Source organism: Populus alba, chromosome 10 (genome assembly GCF_005239225.2).
Source record: "Populus alba chromosome 10, ASM523922v2, whole genome shotgun sequence".
NCBI lineage: Eukaryota > Viridiplantae > Streptophyta > Magnoliopsida > Malpighiales > Salicaceae > Populus > Populus alba.
This window is the reverse complement of record NC_133293.1, coordinates 15084696-15100247: the sequence shown is the minus strand read 5'-3', so window position 1 is coordinate 15100247 and position 15552 is coordinate 15084696. Positions and strand designations below refer to the sequence as shown.

The 15552-nt window shown below is 35.9% G+C and overlaps 2 protein-coding genes across 4 annotated transcripts; both read right to left on the bottom strand.

Annotated features, from left to right (window-relative positions):
• Positions 1-430: 430 nt before the first annotated feature.
• LOC118046114 (uncharacterized) lies at positions 431-8504 on the bottom strand. Its single transcript, XM_035054892.2, has 16 exons — positions 8127-8504; positions 7660-7854; positions 7268-7342; positions 6995-7162; positions 6610-6773; positions 5695-5913; positions 5371-5497; positions 4236-4424; positions 3561-3647; positions 3235-3392; positions 2677-2796; positions 1554-1779; positions 1300-1359; positions 1037-1210; positions 842-951; positions 431-761 (listed from the first exon to the last, which is right to left on the bottom strand). The coding sequence occupies exons 1-16, from the start codon at positions 8319-8321 to the stop codon at positions 596-598; spliced, it is 2433 nt and encodes an 810-aa protein (XP_034910783.1). The 5' UTR covers positions 8322-8504; the 3' UTR covers positions 431-595.
• A 575-nt stretch (positions 8505-9079) lies between these two features.
• Positions 9080-13554, bottom strand: LOC118046119 (probable protein phosphatase 2C 42). Of its 3 annotated transcripts, none has more exons than XM_035054924.2 (4): positions 12876-13554; positions 11644-12031; positions 10541-10777; positions 9080-9674 (listed from the first exon to the last, which is right to left on the bottom strand). In XM_035054924.2, the coding sequence occupies exons 1-4, from the start codon at positions 13196-13198 to the stop codon at positions 9462-9464; spliced, it is 1161 nt and encodes a 386-aa protein (XP_034910815.1). In that variant the 5' UTR covers positions 13199-13554; the 3' UTR covers positions 9080-9461. The 3 variants fall into 3 exon arrangements, with proteins under 3 accessions (XP_034910815.1, XP_034910808.1, XP_034910797.1); XM_035054917.2 differs by having other exon boundaries at positions 11644-12002; positions 12880-13553; XM_035054906.2 differs by having other exon boundaries at positions 11644-12005; positions 12880-13550.
• Positions 13555-15552: the final 1998 nt, after the last annotated feature.

Sequence of the window (15552 nt, the reverse complement as noted above, 5' to 3'; positions counted from 1 at the left end):
AATCTTAAATTTACGTTGTGATGATATGTGTTGGATCTTTCCTGGTTTGTATATATCAAAAATAGTTTTTAAAAAATTAGAATTTTTTTATATTTTAAATTAATATTTTTTTATTGCTTTTATATTATTTCCATTGATATTAAAAATAATTTTTTTAAAATAAAAAAACTATATTATTTTTAATACATTCCAGATTCAGCTGCAAGCAATTCCATTCGCAAACACCCCCCAAAGATTTAGCTCTAGACATTATCAAAATTTCCACTTCTTCGACAAGACTTCCACAACCCTCAGTTCCTTCATTTTTCCTGTATGGATTTTAAGGTTCTGAACCCGCTTAGATAATAAAAACCTCAATGGGAAACAGTAACAGCTAATCAATGGAATACAAGGGGGAACTCAGGGGAGGATGGTAAAAACGATGAACAAGTGAGAGAAGCTGTAATCTATCATCATATTGTGCTTTAAACTACAAAAGGATTAGTCAATTTCTTTTCAACATTACACTTGTCTATAGGGCTTTACCTCACCCACCCGCAGTAAAACATCAGTGCCTTTCAAAATTGAAAACAGTTCATCGGTTGGGATCGTATCGTCAACGGACAGGATTAGAAAAGAAAATGACGACAAAATACACAAAAAACCCAGCAAGAAGAATCCCTCCGTAGATATAAGTCTGTGAAGAATGCACAGGATATTTGTATTCAATGTCACAGCATCTCATTTTCTCTCTCTCGGAGGTCAAAACATATTCAACATACCTGCATCGTGGACCCAAAACTTAATCAAATGAAAGACAAATCATCATCGTGCAGGATTTAATAGGTCAAAGTTAACTTACTGATGGGTGAAAAGAGCACTTTGAAGAATTTCGGAACTGTTCAAATGTGCTTCTTGTAACCGGTGATCATATAACAAAGAAGACAGATCAACAAGCTGTTCCTCAAGGCTCTGTTATTTAAACACGAAATAAAATCAACACAACAATTTTGCAAGTGTAAATCCCAAGGCGCTATTCTGGTCATGGGTGACTTACGTCTAGGTACTTCTCCAACCGTTCAACTAATTCATGTGGAAAAGGTTCTGGCAAGTTCGTTGTCTTTTTGTAGAACTTCTCCAACCACAATTCGGTTGTTGTCTTGTTCTTCTTGCCTTTTACAGGTTCACCAAGAGGGGTTTTTAGATACTCTGCAGCAAAAGTTTGGACATCCTGACAAAGCAGAAGAAAGATTCCACAAGCATCAAATTATGCGAATAATTCTCATTTGAATACTTGGTAATGAAATGGGACCGAAATACCTCTGACATTTCACGAATTCTATGCAGTGCAGAATCCACACGAGCATAAATTGTGTTCCTCTACCAAGAAAATAGAGTGAAACAGTTTCAGATACATATTAAATGTTACAAATTCAATTTTAACAAAATAAAGATAAAAGCAACCCAAAATGTCAGAGGAGGAAAAACAAGCAATGTATCTAGTTCTCCAGTATGAAGTTCTGTAAGCAGAGCCATTCACAAAATCAGAAGTTTTGACAATGAAATGACCTTACCAAGGCTACATCCTGTAGCATTTTACTGACTTTAGAAGTATTAGAGAACGGTCCAAATGGGTGGCAACCAGTCGCCCAGAGCCAATTTACAACTGGCCTTTCATGCACATGAGATGCCTTTTCATATGGTGCGCTCAACCCGCCCACAGTAGAAGCAAGTCCTGCCAATATGTGGCGCTGTGCGAGTGATGGAAAGGCATGCCTTCTCTCTATCTCTGAAACATAACTGCCCAGCATGGAATCACAAATGAATTGAATTATACAAGGGAAAATATGAAGAAAAAAAAAAGAAAGAGGAAAGAAAAAAAGAAATGAACCTTTCCTTCTTTCTAAGAGATCCTACATAAATACCACAGTGAAATGCTAATTGTGACCACAGTAAACAGTGTCATCCTTATGTTACAAACATATCATGAGAGGATACCACAGAACAAGTTCAGGCACATGTGCGAGGACAAAAGAAAAACCCAAATTCATTATTCAACTACAAAGATAATCAGCAATAGAGTATATATAGTGTAGCCAGAAATTTTTTTCATTGGGGTCCACTTAATAGCCATCACTTCCAAAAATATTATACTTCAAATAAAGTAATTATTGTAACAAAAATACATATGTAAAGAACATCAAGAGCAAAAACAGTGTATTTGATTCACCAGGATGAAAAAAACTTAGTGTGGAGGAAATTATTAGAAAACTATTCATACTAAGGAAAGCCTTGCTCGTGGTTGTTTTTTTATACAAAGAAAAACTGCCTTGAAAAAAAAGGTTAGAGAAACAAAGAAGCTAAATGGTTATTAGGGACCAAAATCCATGTGGTAATAGAAAAGAGAAGTTGTTAAGCTTTTGAGGCAAAACTATTAAGATGATCTCATTCATTCAAGTATCTCATTATTTTGAGAGGAGTCAATATGCAATAAGCAATATAACTCCTACTGTCAAGTGACTGTAGAAATTCAAGTCAGAATTTAGCTGGCCTCTGCAAGTCAGAAAAACTGTACATGCAACATGAGAAATTAGCTCAGTAAGGAAAGAGCAACTAACACCAGTTAGATTCATCTTTTAGTTTCTGTTAAATATAGCTACTGTGGCCACTAGAAGCTTTTAAGCTAGTGCTACTCACCTCAGAGGTATATTTTCATTTAGATGCTGGAGAACAATCACAACATCTTTGCTTGTCCAAACAAGGCTTTCGTCCTCCATCATAAGATGTGGATCCACATCAGCCAGCGATAGCACAAAGCTGCAAAATAATACCATAAAACATTTAAAAAATGTAAAAAGAATTCACAGCAAAGCAGGAGAGAATGGAAAGAAACACAGCTACACGAGCAAATTTATTGACTGATGCTCCAATGATACTCTGAGCAAGTGAGCATCACTAGTTCCAAGACAGGAAATCCCAGAAACTGACCTTATATTTATCAAATTCTTTGATCTAGGAGATGAACTTGAGTGGTATTATTAAAATATATAGTACATTTGGATGCAATATAGTTTACCCAGTGCCACGAACACCAAGCTTCTGTGTCCGTCAAGACAAAGGAAGAAATGCTCAACGAAGTTTCAAAACATATTCCTATCTAGGTTGAAAAAGTTAAAACTACTATAAATAAATTATTAACCACCATACGATGCCAATTGTCTGTACTAACAAATGAAAGGCCAAGACAATGCTCACACAGGAATAACTCTTGTCCCATAAGTCCGTTGCAGATCTCCTTGTTTCTTTTGCAATTGCTTTTTCCTCTTCTTGACACTAGTAGAGGTTTGACTGGCCCAAAGAGGTTTATGCTTAAGAATTGAATCACTTGAGAAGTTAGATTCGTCCATCCAGTTCTGGGAGATACAGAATTCAAATTCATTTTAGCTGAGTACAGACAACAGGATCTAGAAAAATAAATAAATAAATAATATATATATATATATATATATATATATATATATCCTATGTACAGTAAATTCCCAAAAGCCAGCAATAATGTATTAGCATAATGATTGTAAGACCTGTCGGAGGAAAAATTTGCTTGAAAGAGCTGGGTCGGCAATCTCAACTAAACCTGCAGCAAGCACATCGCCAGACCGTTCCATCTCCTGCAATAAGCAACAGATACTTAGGATCTTCCAACAAGACATTAGCAAGCACAAGAAACCAAGAACAAGGTAGCAAGCTAAGATAGAATTATAGCTCAAGAGAGATAAGAACTCATCAGATTTTGCAAGATGCGCTGGCTGTTCACCGGGCATCATCAAGATGGCAAGAAAATAGAATCAGCTCGTTGAGCAATTAAGAAGATTTGGCTGATGCACCACACCAAGGAGTGGGCTTGCCAATGCCTCTTGAAGACCATTAATGAACATTGGAAAACCAAGTGTACCTTACCATTTCACAGCAGACTTTCCAAATGATTAATGAGTAAACTATAAACATGCAGCTATTTTTATCAACAGATAAATGAATTATTTGCCATGTAATACTAGGTAATTCAATAAGTACAAGATAATACAAGAAACAAAGAAGGATGAGCCCGTGCCATCCAGAAATGTTTTGGTATGAACAAGGGAAACCAAGCAAACACACAGATAATTTTTACCAACAGATAAAATGAATCATCTGCCATGCAATACTAGGTAAGTCAACAAGCACAAGATAATACAATAAACAAAGAAAGACAAACCCACTTCTTTAAGTACAGCTCCATCCAGAAATGTCTTGGTGTGGACATGGAAACGTCCATCCTTTTTAGTTTCTTGCAAGGAATGACCCCGCATTGCTTTTGATACAGCGATAGCCAACTTCTCATGACTATGTAGAGCATACGAACCACCAACAATCACAACTTCTTGTCCATCATGAACCATCTTCTTCACCTGAAATGGAAAGAGAACAGATGGCATAAAATTGTCAGTCTTTCTAGTTTTATCAGAGATGCCAACATGATATCAGATAAAACATTAAAAAGTAGTTCTATCATGCAATCTTAAGGTTAAAGATAAAAAGTCACATGACTAATTAATCAATTGAGATCAGCTCATGCTAGTAAATTGACATAGTAGATCCACTTGAAAAAATGGAAAAATATCTTATAACAAAAAAGGGGATTTATTTCATAATTAACTAACTACACAGTCAATTCAGCAAGTGAAGTGTAAAAATTACCCTGTCCAAACACATTTTGCACTTATAAAACAAATTTATCGATAATTCATAAAAAAAGCACTGAGCAAAAGGGTTCCCTTCACCCAACTAATTTGGATTAAGAGAAACTTGCACAAGTGAGGCCACAGATCCATAAAGTTATATAATGATTTTTAATTGTGATGGAGGGAGTAAGGATGTATGAAGTTATAGACTGGGGGTAACACTTTTTATATAGACAGGAAAAGTTTCTTTTGCAAACTGAATTTGGATGCCCTCCCAGTCTCAGTTCTTTTCTGGTATAGTAACTGATGAGAACGATTATTGGGAAACTCAGATCTCTTTTCTGATATGAAACAAAGTCTGGTCTACAAACTTACAAATAATATCTAGGTTTTCTCAGCGATTTCCACATGAGTATATAAACTCCCTTTAAGCATATTAAACATTCAAACTCCACATTCTTAAGTTTAGATTCTTGGATGGAGAGAAAAACAAGGCAATTGAATGCATAAATCATTTTATCAACTACTTTAGGTTGGAGTTCTTCAGAAAATTATTTTCTTGCTTTTATTAATTGTTATCCTACAAACAAAGTACAATGAACAGGAAAGTTACTTGGCACCACACCAATTTTAGAATTCAATCAGCAATAGTTTCATGTAGAGAATAACTCACCTCTGATTCAATTTCTTCAACATTGATGCTGTAATTATGACCGTTCTCCATAACATTATATCTGTTATGATTCTGTAGAACAATGATTGGTATGAGCAATCTTGTTGTCAGATCAACAGTCTCAAACCTATATCCAAAGAGGAAATGCAAGTAATCAGATTCTGCAAACTGCAGAAACCAGGAAAAATATAGTGAGCATCAGATCTGCTACATGCTTGACACTCAAACCATGATTTGTTTAATTGGTGTCGGTGTTAGGGATAATATAGGAAAATAATGATGTCGCATCCCCTGATCAATGAAAAAAAGACTTCATAGATGTACCTAACATCTGGAGCCACAACATGCTCTACCGTGGTTGATATTAAAGCAGCAAGTTGTCCAACAAAAGTATCACGAGTAGAATGATCACTAGCAGCACCTACACCTCCTGGAAACATCGTGTTCCGTATGCGCGGCAGTGATCTGGAACTGACACTTCCCTCTTCAGTTTCAATCTTTCCATATGTGCAAGGGCCTGCTGACAGGTCGATCACGACAAATCTGAATAGTATGGGCACAATATTAAACTCGGTAAAAGACAGAGAACTAAAGAGAGCATTTTCTGAAATCAGGGCACTGAAATTAATGAGCCAAGTACACATTGCACTATAACATGAACATCTGGTTCTAACACCATGAAAACTTGCCACAACATTGCAATTGTCCTAAGATTCACAACCATCAAAGTAATTTACCTACTGCAGTTTATGTCTAGTCCAACTTGATTGAAACTAGTAATCCACAGCTCAAATAAAATATTGTGAGTAGCTGGTAATAAACTTTCACATGATTTTCAATGGAGTTTCATATGCCAGAAATAGGTTTTATGATTTCATTGGATTACTATTTCAAGGTAACTGTATTCTAAAGCTGAACCAAGGATCATAGCTTAAAGATTTCATGAAAAAAAAGAAGAAGAAGAAACGTATTTTCTAGTTGCATCACCTCATACATGCTTGGTAGAAGTTCATGTGATATTGAGCAATGAACACACCATAGAAGCAACATTTGGCTATTAAGTATGGGTTTTTTTATTCAATCTAAGTCCTTAACCACATAATATATTCAGAATGTTATATTTGCATTTTTATACGATCCAAAGTTAAACTCAAGGAAACTTCAAGCACAACCAATACTGCTCCACAAATGATTCTCTCTTACTTCAACACATGATAACAAGTTGACCGCATTAAGTACCTGTCCGAACTCAGCCAAACTTGAGTTGCTCCTCCTCCGTTATACCGATACCGATAAATGTAATCTCCCTCTTGTTTCCTCAAATCTTCATCAGACAACTCCTTAAGTTTTCCATACATCAAATTGTCTAGGTCAATTTCCCTGTTTCTAGGATCCATTCTCACCTGCAAGGGAGGGTCAAACCAAGGCACACATGATCACAAGAGAGTAAAATCATACACCATTATGCGAAATACCAATATAAAACTGAAACCAATAACAATATAGTCTGGAAAAAACATTATAAGCATTTGACTTCAACCTCAAAATGGTTATCTCATATGCAAATTAGAAAACAAAATGAACTGATTTTCTCATAAACGAGGGCTGAAATTGAAAACCATACCTTATCAAAATTTACAAGAAAGATTGCATTGGGAACAGGTCTGTCATTATCTTTGGCAGAGTACTCTGAATTATCCAAATTAAATATGTAGGAATATAGTTTGTGAAATACTGGTTCCACGGTCACTGCTTCTACCTCAAACAATGGCACCTCCCTTCCAAAATCAGTCTAAACAAAAGGAAAGACAGAAAATTCAGAACTTAACTTAGAAACGCACTCCACCTAACAACACCCCCAAAAAAATGAACATATTATATTTACAGAATCACTCACTTCTCTTGCATTCCCAGCAGGAACCATAGTCCCTTTCAATGCCTTCTCAAGAGCAATCAGTTCTGGCTGCCCAGCCTATTGTCAAAGCAACACAAAAGACACAGCTCCTGTCATTCCTATCATTTAACAAAAAAAAAAAAAAAAACGAAAAAACAAAAAACTACTAATACTCAGTAAATTCTCCAATTCTCCCATTGTAATGCATCTCCTGTCTATGGGTCCCTTCATGCAAGGCCCAGATGCGACCCACAAACACTGAAATCTTTGCTGAAAATGTATCGGGACATTGGTAGCAAAGATGATTTTCCACTAGAACATTACAAATACAACCTTTTGACTTAAAGCTTGCAAAATACAATTACTTAACAATACTAACTTTAGGGAGAGCTTACCGGAAACACGTTAAAAACGACATGATGTTCAATATCAAGAGGCTCGCCAGTCTCCATGCATGAAGGCCTGTGAGTTTGGAAGCCGATCCTCAAAAACTCTTCTAATTTATGCGAATCTACACCAAACCTATACCCTCCATCACCATTAAAACCTACGAGCACTACATTCACCTCCAACGGAACCTGAAATGGAACCTACACGATAACACGTAAAATCAAGCATCTCATAAACACAAAATAAAGAAATTCAAAGTTATTAGAAATGCAAAAATCCGTAGTTGAGCTTAAAAGGACGTAAAATTTAACCAACACAAAACAATAGTAATCAAAGCTGGAATTACGGACTATTTGGCAGCTGAAAATAAAAGGACGCAGTTCAGTGGAATTACATTTACCACGTAGTTCAAAACGAGTTCTGAAATATTGCGAGTCTAAATTGTTATTTTAACCTAATTGTAGTGAGATACCTCGGCGCGAGAGTGGAGCATGCGGCGGACGTCGGATCGGACGCTGTCACGGACATCTTGAAAAGCGCTATGATGCCACTGAGGGTGGCCGGGGTCACGACGGAAGGCTTGTGGTGCTGAGTCGGAGTGAGTCAAGATGAGACTCAACGTGAAATATAATAATAATAGTAATAAACCGCTTGACATGGATTCCATAGCCAAGGGTGGAGTGATGTTTAATTTAAGAAATATCTCTTAGATTTGAAGAAGAGGAATTAGGGATTTGATGGATTGCGAAGAAAGAAATAACTGCTAGTGTGGATTCTGATTTCTGCAATACGTCAGGCCAAGCTCACTCACACCGGGAAAGACAAACCTCTACTACACTGGAAAATGGAGTTGAATTTTGTTGATTTTGATAAAAATGCCCTCATGTTTGTTAATTACGATATGCTCCCCGAGAGACAAAGGCATGGTTGACATGTCGTTCAAGTTAAACACCCCCCGCCCCCTTTTTTCCCACACTTCTTCAATGCTCACCTCTCTAGTCCTATCCCCCGTCCATTGTACTGAGGTTTGGGGATTCATGTTTGGGATGAATCGTGACAGATAAAAAATACCACTTACAGTCAAGTCTCTTAAATTATAATTAAGCTATGTTTGGTATTATATATATTTTTAAGTAATATAATATAATATAATACATCTTGAGAACCATCGACGGAGCTGCAGGATGCCCTGTCAACTCAACATCCAATCAGCGTATTTGCCTAAACATGGCGGGCGTAGCGCATAACATCCACTGATTTCAGTCTAACGGCTTCACCAAAAATATAACACAGCGGACAATCTATTTCGGTAATTCAGATATATATATATATATATATATATATATATATATATATAATTCTTATTAATCTATTTATTTTAAAAATTCTAAACTTGTTTTTCTTGAAAATACATTAAAAAAAAAATTAAAGCTAAAAAAATTAATTTTTTTAAAAAAAAATATAATCAAAACACCATAACAAACACCGCCACCGAATTCCAGTATTTTAATTTTTAACATCTCACACTGCAGCTCGACAACTTCCTTGCATCTGCATATGCTGTTCCGTTAGAAGACATAATCAGGGTATACATGGACTTAGCAGCTATTATTTTTAATTTTTTTCTGACAGACAACATTTTACAAATTCAAAATCTCTTAAATAAGAGAGGTCTTGGCATTAGCATCCAGGCACGGCAACCGCTTTGTCAATGTGCAGCTCTATAGCCATACAAATTGATATATGTCTTGGTCTGCTGATATGTTCTTGGGAGTTGTCCACAATAAGGCAGCAGAAATATGGGTTATCAGTGCTCCAAAGCACTTCGGATGAAAACTGGTGGGGTTTGCACTGCGCCTTTGGATATGAGATCGTGGTTTAAGAATAAAACAATTACAGTTATATCGTCATGAAAGTGCCTCCGAACCTTCTTGTCAATCTTCTGCAGATCTGAATATCTCGTTTCTCTTTTTCTTGCTGCTTCTTGTAGGGCAGCCTTGACAAGCCTTTTGGCACTTCCCTGCATTATAACAAGCATCCGTTATGAAACAACTATATGATTTTTGATAATGGTGCATGATATACATTTCCGTGCACAAATCCATATCCCAGCAATCCACAGGTCTTATGGAAGATCGAATTGGCACGCCATCTACTTTTGTTGTCAACAATAGCCATCTAGATTGCCAAAATATGCATAAAGAATTCATGACAATTCACGAGTGCGGAGAGGAAGTCGTTCTAAAAGGTCGGTTTTGAGACGCTATGATGATGCAAATCAATAATATTCAATCTCATGGAATGATTCCATGGCAAACATCCCAGCTCATTGATCCACAAGCTAACAAATTTATCAAACACATTTAACTCCAAGGCTGCTCTATGTCTAATTATACATGAAAATGAATTGACCATGGATTACATTGGATATCAATGCATAATCCACGCACAGAACTAGAGAAAATAGATAGTGGATGAATAATCCAAATAAGATACAAAGTAACTCATCGATGAAACTAGTTTGCAGTTCTCTTCTGTGTCAAAACTTTAAAAAAGATCATATTAACAATTCATGAATTATCTGTGACAAACATATATATATATATATATATAGTGCTACAATGCTTCCATTAGTTTGCATTCCAAACTCTTCCAAGAGATTTTGCTTTACCATATATATCTTAGAGAAAAGGTCATTTGAGTTTTTTATGAAATAACTAAGCATGCAAGTTTTAGTAATAAGGCTAACACCAAGCAGCATATGAGTTCCAAAAAAGGGTTAAGACTTTATGGACATTTGTTACCTAATCAAATAGAAGCACAAAAGCATGAAAGTAACTCAATGCAGAAAGCATGACAAACAAATAATTAAGTGCAAACTCTTACTGCTCGTGGATTACTGTGGACAATATCCACAACTTTTTCATTACTCAAGTGTTCCCAGAGACCATCAGATGCAAATACAAGGAATGAATCATTCGGATGGAGAGGATGTGAAAGGATAGTTGGATTGGCACTCAAGATTGGCATGTCCATTGGTTCAGGAAGTCTGAACTTTGCATCAATTGGTTCCCTGTTGAATCGTGCATGTTTCATATACACATCTCCAATGGATCTAGAAACCTGCATCCAATACAATCATTGAGTCCATGATAATAGTATTTGTAAAGGAACATGCAATGGATATTAAGAAGCTAGATGCTGATAATCCAATGCAACCCACAACATAAACCAAGGAATTACCATAACATTTGACTTCAAAGTAATCTTCACCGATGCAAAGGCTGGATGAAGAATATTTAAATTCTCTTTCATAATAAACATACTTATTTCCTACAGTGTATCAACAATATAAATAGCAAAGCATCTAGCTCGATATGCAGTGCATTTTATCCGTTGGCACAAAAAGGAATGCCTGGGACACTGAAATTTTTAGTTGCCTGGAACAAGGAAGAATATCATCAATCAACTAATTTGCCTCTATAAATGAAGCCATGCTCTGACCAATGACTATAAAAATCATCTCAATTATACTCAAAGACATATCTGCAGGACATGGATTTGTCAGAGCATGTAAAACTTGCAGGGGTTTGGTATTGGTTTACATGTTCTTTCCGATCTCCTGTTTGTGGTTCTTGCACCTTGTAGACACAATTCTATAACTCCAAAAAATTGTTTTAAAAATAATTTTATATATCCTAAACAGGAAAGCAACAGGTATATTGGTATAGCATTAACAACCACAACAAAGTTGATGACTTCCTGAAAGCAGTCAGGACTGGTCTTACCAAATGATAAACAATGCTATTTTGTATTTAGTTCTCAACCCAAGAACCACAAAAATTCCATCCAACCAAGTAGTTCCATAATTTATCACCCCGAAAGTGTTTTTTTTTATTTAAGAAAAAAAAAACTTCAAGAATAGAAAAGCACCTAAGACGTGTTTTAATTTGAAATAGTCTGAAAGTTAAATTGGGGTTTGAAATAACCTGAATAATCCCCTTCACTCTCCAAACTCCACGCTTAAGGACAGCAATCTGGGAATCATTTGGATGTAAGTCCTCAAGTTCGTGCCTGATGGCCTCAAGGTTTGCATTATGTTCAGTTGATAATTGTATTGCAGCAATACCTCCTGTGTTGCCGACTTTCTTGCCCAGCACAACACGGGAATCACCCAGGTTTGCCACAAAGAGGGTCTGTTGACATATGACTCCAACTAGACAGCATGACCCAACTGTTGCCATTTGGGGACGAGTGCTCCATAACTCGGACACGAAATTGGTAAACCCTTCCTCTGTTAAGCAGAAAGCTCTTTGGACGATCTCACTTGTCACAACACCCTGCGTCTCTGCTGAAATTGGTGCATAACCACAAAGCCTAAGATTGCCAACATAAGGCACAATCCTTTTCTAAAGTTAAATGAAATAAAACCAAAAAAAGATTGAAATAATTGAGAAACAAAAAAAAAAAAAGAAGAAGATATATGCCCTGCTTTTTCACTGGAATTCAAAGTCTCAAATCCACTATCCTCGAGCAAATCTATTTTCTAACAAGAGCTAATGCATTTGGCCAGAACGCATTTTAGAAGCACTGACTTAGATTTCAATCTAAATTTAAAGGCCAACATTGTGTTGTTTTTTGGGTATAATAGCAAGGAACTAGGCAGGTGGCTCTACTAAAAACTAATCATCAAGCTTCCATTTAATCTCCCTGTTCCGAGTTTAAACTGTTATTTAAAGTACAAAGCATTGCAAACTCATAAAAGCCAATCAAAAGCTTACACAAAAAGCAAAATCCGATTGAATATCACTACAAACAGTATCCATGAAATTGACAAGACAGAGATAACCACAAACGTGAACAGCTCCAAAAAACTGCATCACTTTCAGTAATTAAAAGCAAGAAAGCTACCGATAGGTACCAATACCTTCCAATCAATGATATTATGCAAAATTCCATCTTTAAATACCGATGATTGTTTTTTTTTATAATTAATTTATAGCCTAAAAAAAGAAAGCTGCTTTCTATGATCCAATTAAACTATACAAAATAGTTTTCATCTTGACTCACAAAAAAAGGAGCAGAACCTGTCAAAGTCTCCCAAAAAAAAAAAAGCGAACTGATTGAAAATCCCACAAGAAGAACCCAGCAAAGTTTTCTTTTAAGGCAAGATTTTTAATAGATATAAAAGGGTTGATAAAAAAAGGTATTTAAAAAGAACAGACCTTGAAAGTGCCTGAACAAGTGATCACAGACAAAACGTGCAGCTTCAGGTCCACCATGACCATCATAAACGCCGACAAAAGTTCCAAAAGGTCCAGACTCAATCTGGCTTTGGTCTTCAAGTACTTGATTAGCTTGAACAACAGCCATTGAAAATTCACCAGACCCGTATCTTCCAATATCTCTATACCAAAGCAACCCATCTTTCCCTTCTTTGCTGATACCAACAAAAGACTGAAACTTTGTACCACTGTTACTACTACTACCTTGCCCAAATGGCCTAAAACATAAAGAAAGCAGATTCATCAATGCCTGAAGCATCCCACATCTCTCAATCAAACAAACCCCCAAACCAAACCAATCTCTCCCTCTCACTTAATCTTTCTTGATGTTTTGCAATATGTGTTTTTAATATAATTTAACGATCTAAATTTATTGGTGCTGATAGTGATAAAAGAAGGGTGTGCTCGGTTGTAGAGGAGCAGAGGAAAGGTCATTACTTTGTTGAGGAGGGGAGAAATGGTGGGGGATGGTTTTGCTGGGTGTTGTTATCAATGTCTCTTGTTTGTATGTATATATGCAAGAAAGTAATGTATGTATGTCAAAAGAAAGTGCCTTGGGGATGGATCATGTCTAAAAAGGGTTGATTTTCACTTTGGCTAGGGACATTTTTGCTTCTTTGCTCAGTTTGGTTTTTTTTTTCCCCTGATTTTTTAACTGTGAACTGTTTATGTGAATGGTGTATGTACCTCATACCTGGCTGAAAAAAAAATAGTTTCGATACACAAAATGAATGACTCCTAACATTAAAAAGTAAAATATGCATAAAGTAAGGTTTAGATACAATGGAGTATAGATTTTGTTAAAAAAACCCAATGAATTATAAACATGAATGCGAAAATAAAAATGTCAAAATCCTTATGACTCTTGAGGCGAATAGAATAGACAAGTGAAGGAAAAGTCGGTTGCAAAGATTACCAGGCATTCGTCTCCCCTGGTCTCATCAACATAAGTATTTGAGACTCGATATATATTTTTTTTTTTGTAGTCATCAATTTCTCTTCTAGAATCTGCGGTATCTTCAACCATGTTGATTTTCTAACCTTAGTTCTAGTTCGAGGGGAAAAGCCTTTTCGTGTGGTTAAAGCTACTTCGAAAATGTAGCAAATCCTTTTTGACGATTGTTCGATTAGCGACCAAACAAAAAAAAATGACAGATTGGTTTGATAATTACAAGTTGCCGCTTCTCTCTCGGTTGTTGACAATAATTTAGCTGTGCAAGACATTTCGTTAGTTGACAGTTTTATGATCACATTTGAAGATGGAGACGTCCACCCCATTGCCAAAAGAGAGCTGAAAGCCACAGCTCCACTGACATTGCTGCAATGTTGTTTTTTGTTGTTATTATTGATCTTGTTGAAACATCTGGGCCTATATGCTGCCAGGGAAACACGACAAAGAAAGTGTTCTGTACTCCTCAAAAATCGTAGTCACTGTGTGGTTTCTTGTGGTTAAGATGTAAATAATGTCACAGTACACACCAAGCTAGTTTCCCATTTTATGAAATTTCAAACATGAACTGCCTCCTCGTTGTTGAGGATTTATTCAGGGATAGAAGACACCATTCTTTTTCTGCGAACAATCCGAGTACACATTAACATAAGTTAAGCAGAGAAGTCTCTTCACTGCTAATTTTTTTTATTTTTGAATTCAAGAAAACCTAACTCCCTGAAAACGTATTTTATGAGTTTAGGTGAGCGAGTAAAACTCCTATTTTCAGGCTCTTATAAAAATATACGCTCTAATTCAAACTCAAAACAAGCTCTTTATCATCACATCACATCCTACAGTGCAACGTGGTACCCAGGGGGGCAGCGGCCTCCTTCGCATCTAAGAAATAATTTGATTTCATGGTTTATATAACTTGCTCGGCAGCTGAACATGATCATGTCAGATAGCTTGTGCGCTTGTGGTAGCTTCGAGTTCCATCAAAGCTCAACTTGCTCGTCTGCATTCCATTCATACCAGCAAGAACTGCTGACATAAATTGACCCGGAAAATAGTCCGTTCTTGATTGGGGGCAGCGCAAATTTGTGTTTCCGTTGTATAACTCAGTGGGGCCGACTGAGCACAGGGAATTGCCATAAGATTTTCCTTCTCCGATTGTCATTATGTGTTACATGAGGGGACATCGCACACAATTTTATGTTCCTGCAGTGTTAATGTCTCACATGAACCAAATCACAGTCATATGCGTGTGTGCATGTATGTGAACTATGAAGGGATGATGTGATTTTGAGTGCTTAAATTTATTTGATTTTATTGATTGTCTCTGGTTTTTAATTTTGTTCCAGTAAATGTCTGAGTTTTTTTAAAAAACATTTCTGGACGTAAAGAGATTCTTTATAGTTTATCTTGATCAATGAGAAAATTAAAGTTTGAAAAGCAAAATAAGTTTCCTATATCTAAGCTATCACTGTGTGTTTATAAATATATGCAACTATTGTTATTTAATTTTCAACTAGATTTATATAAAAATTTTTTGTTAATAACATCAGTTTTAAAGGTATTCTTTTAAATTTTAATTTTTTGTTTAAAATAATTTTTTTTTATGTTTTTATATTGTTTTAATGTGTTGATAGTAAAAAATATTTTAAAAAAAAAATAAATTTTAT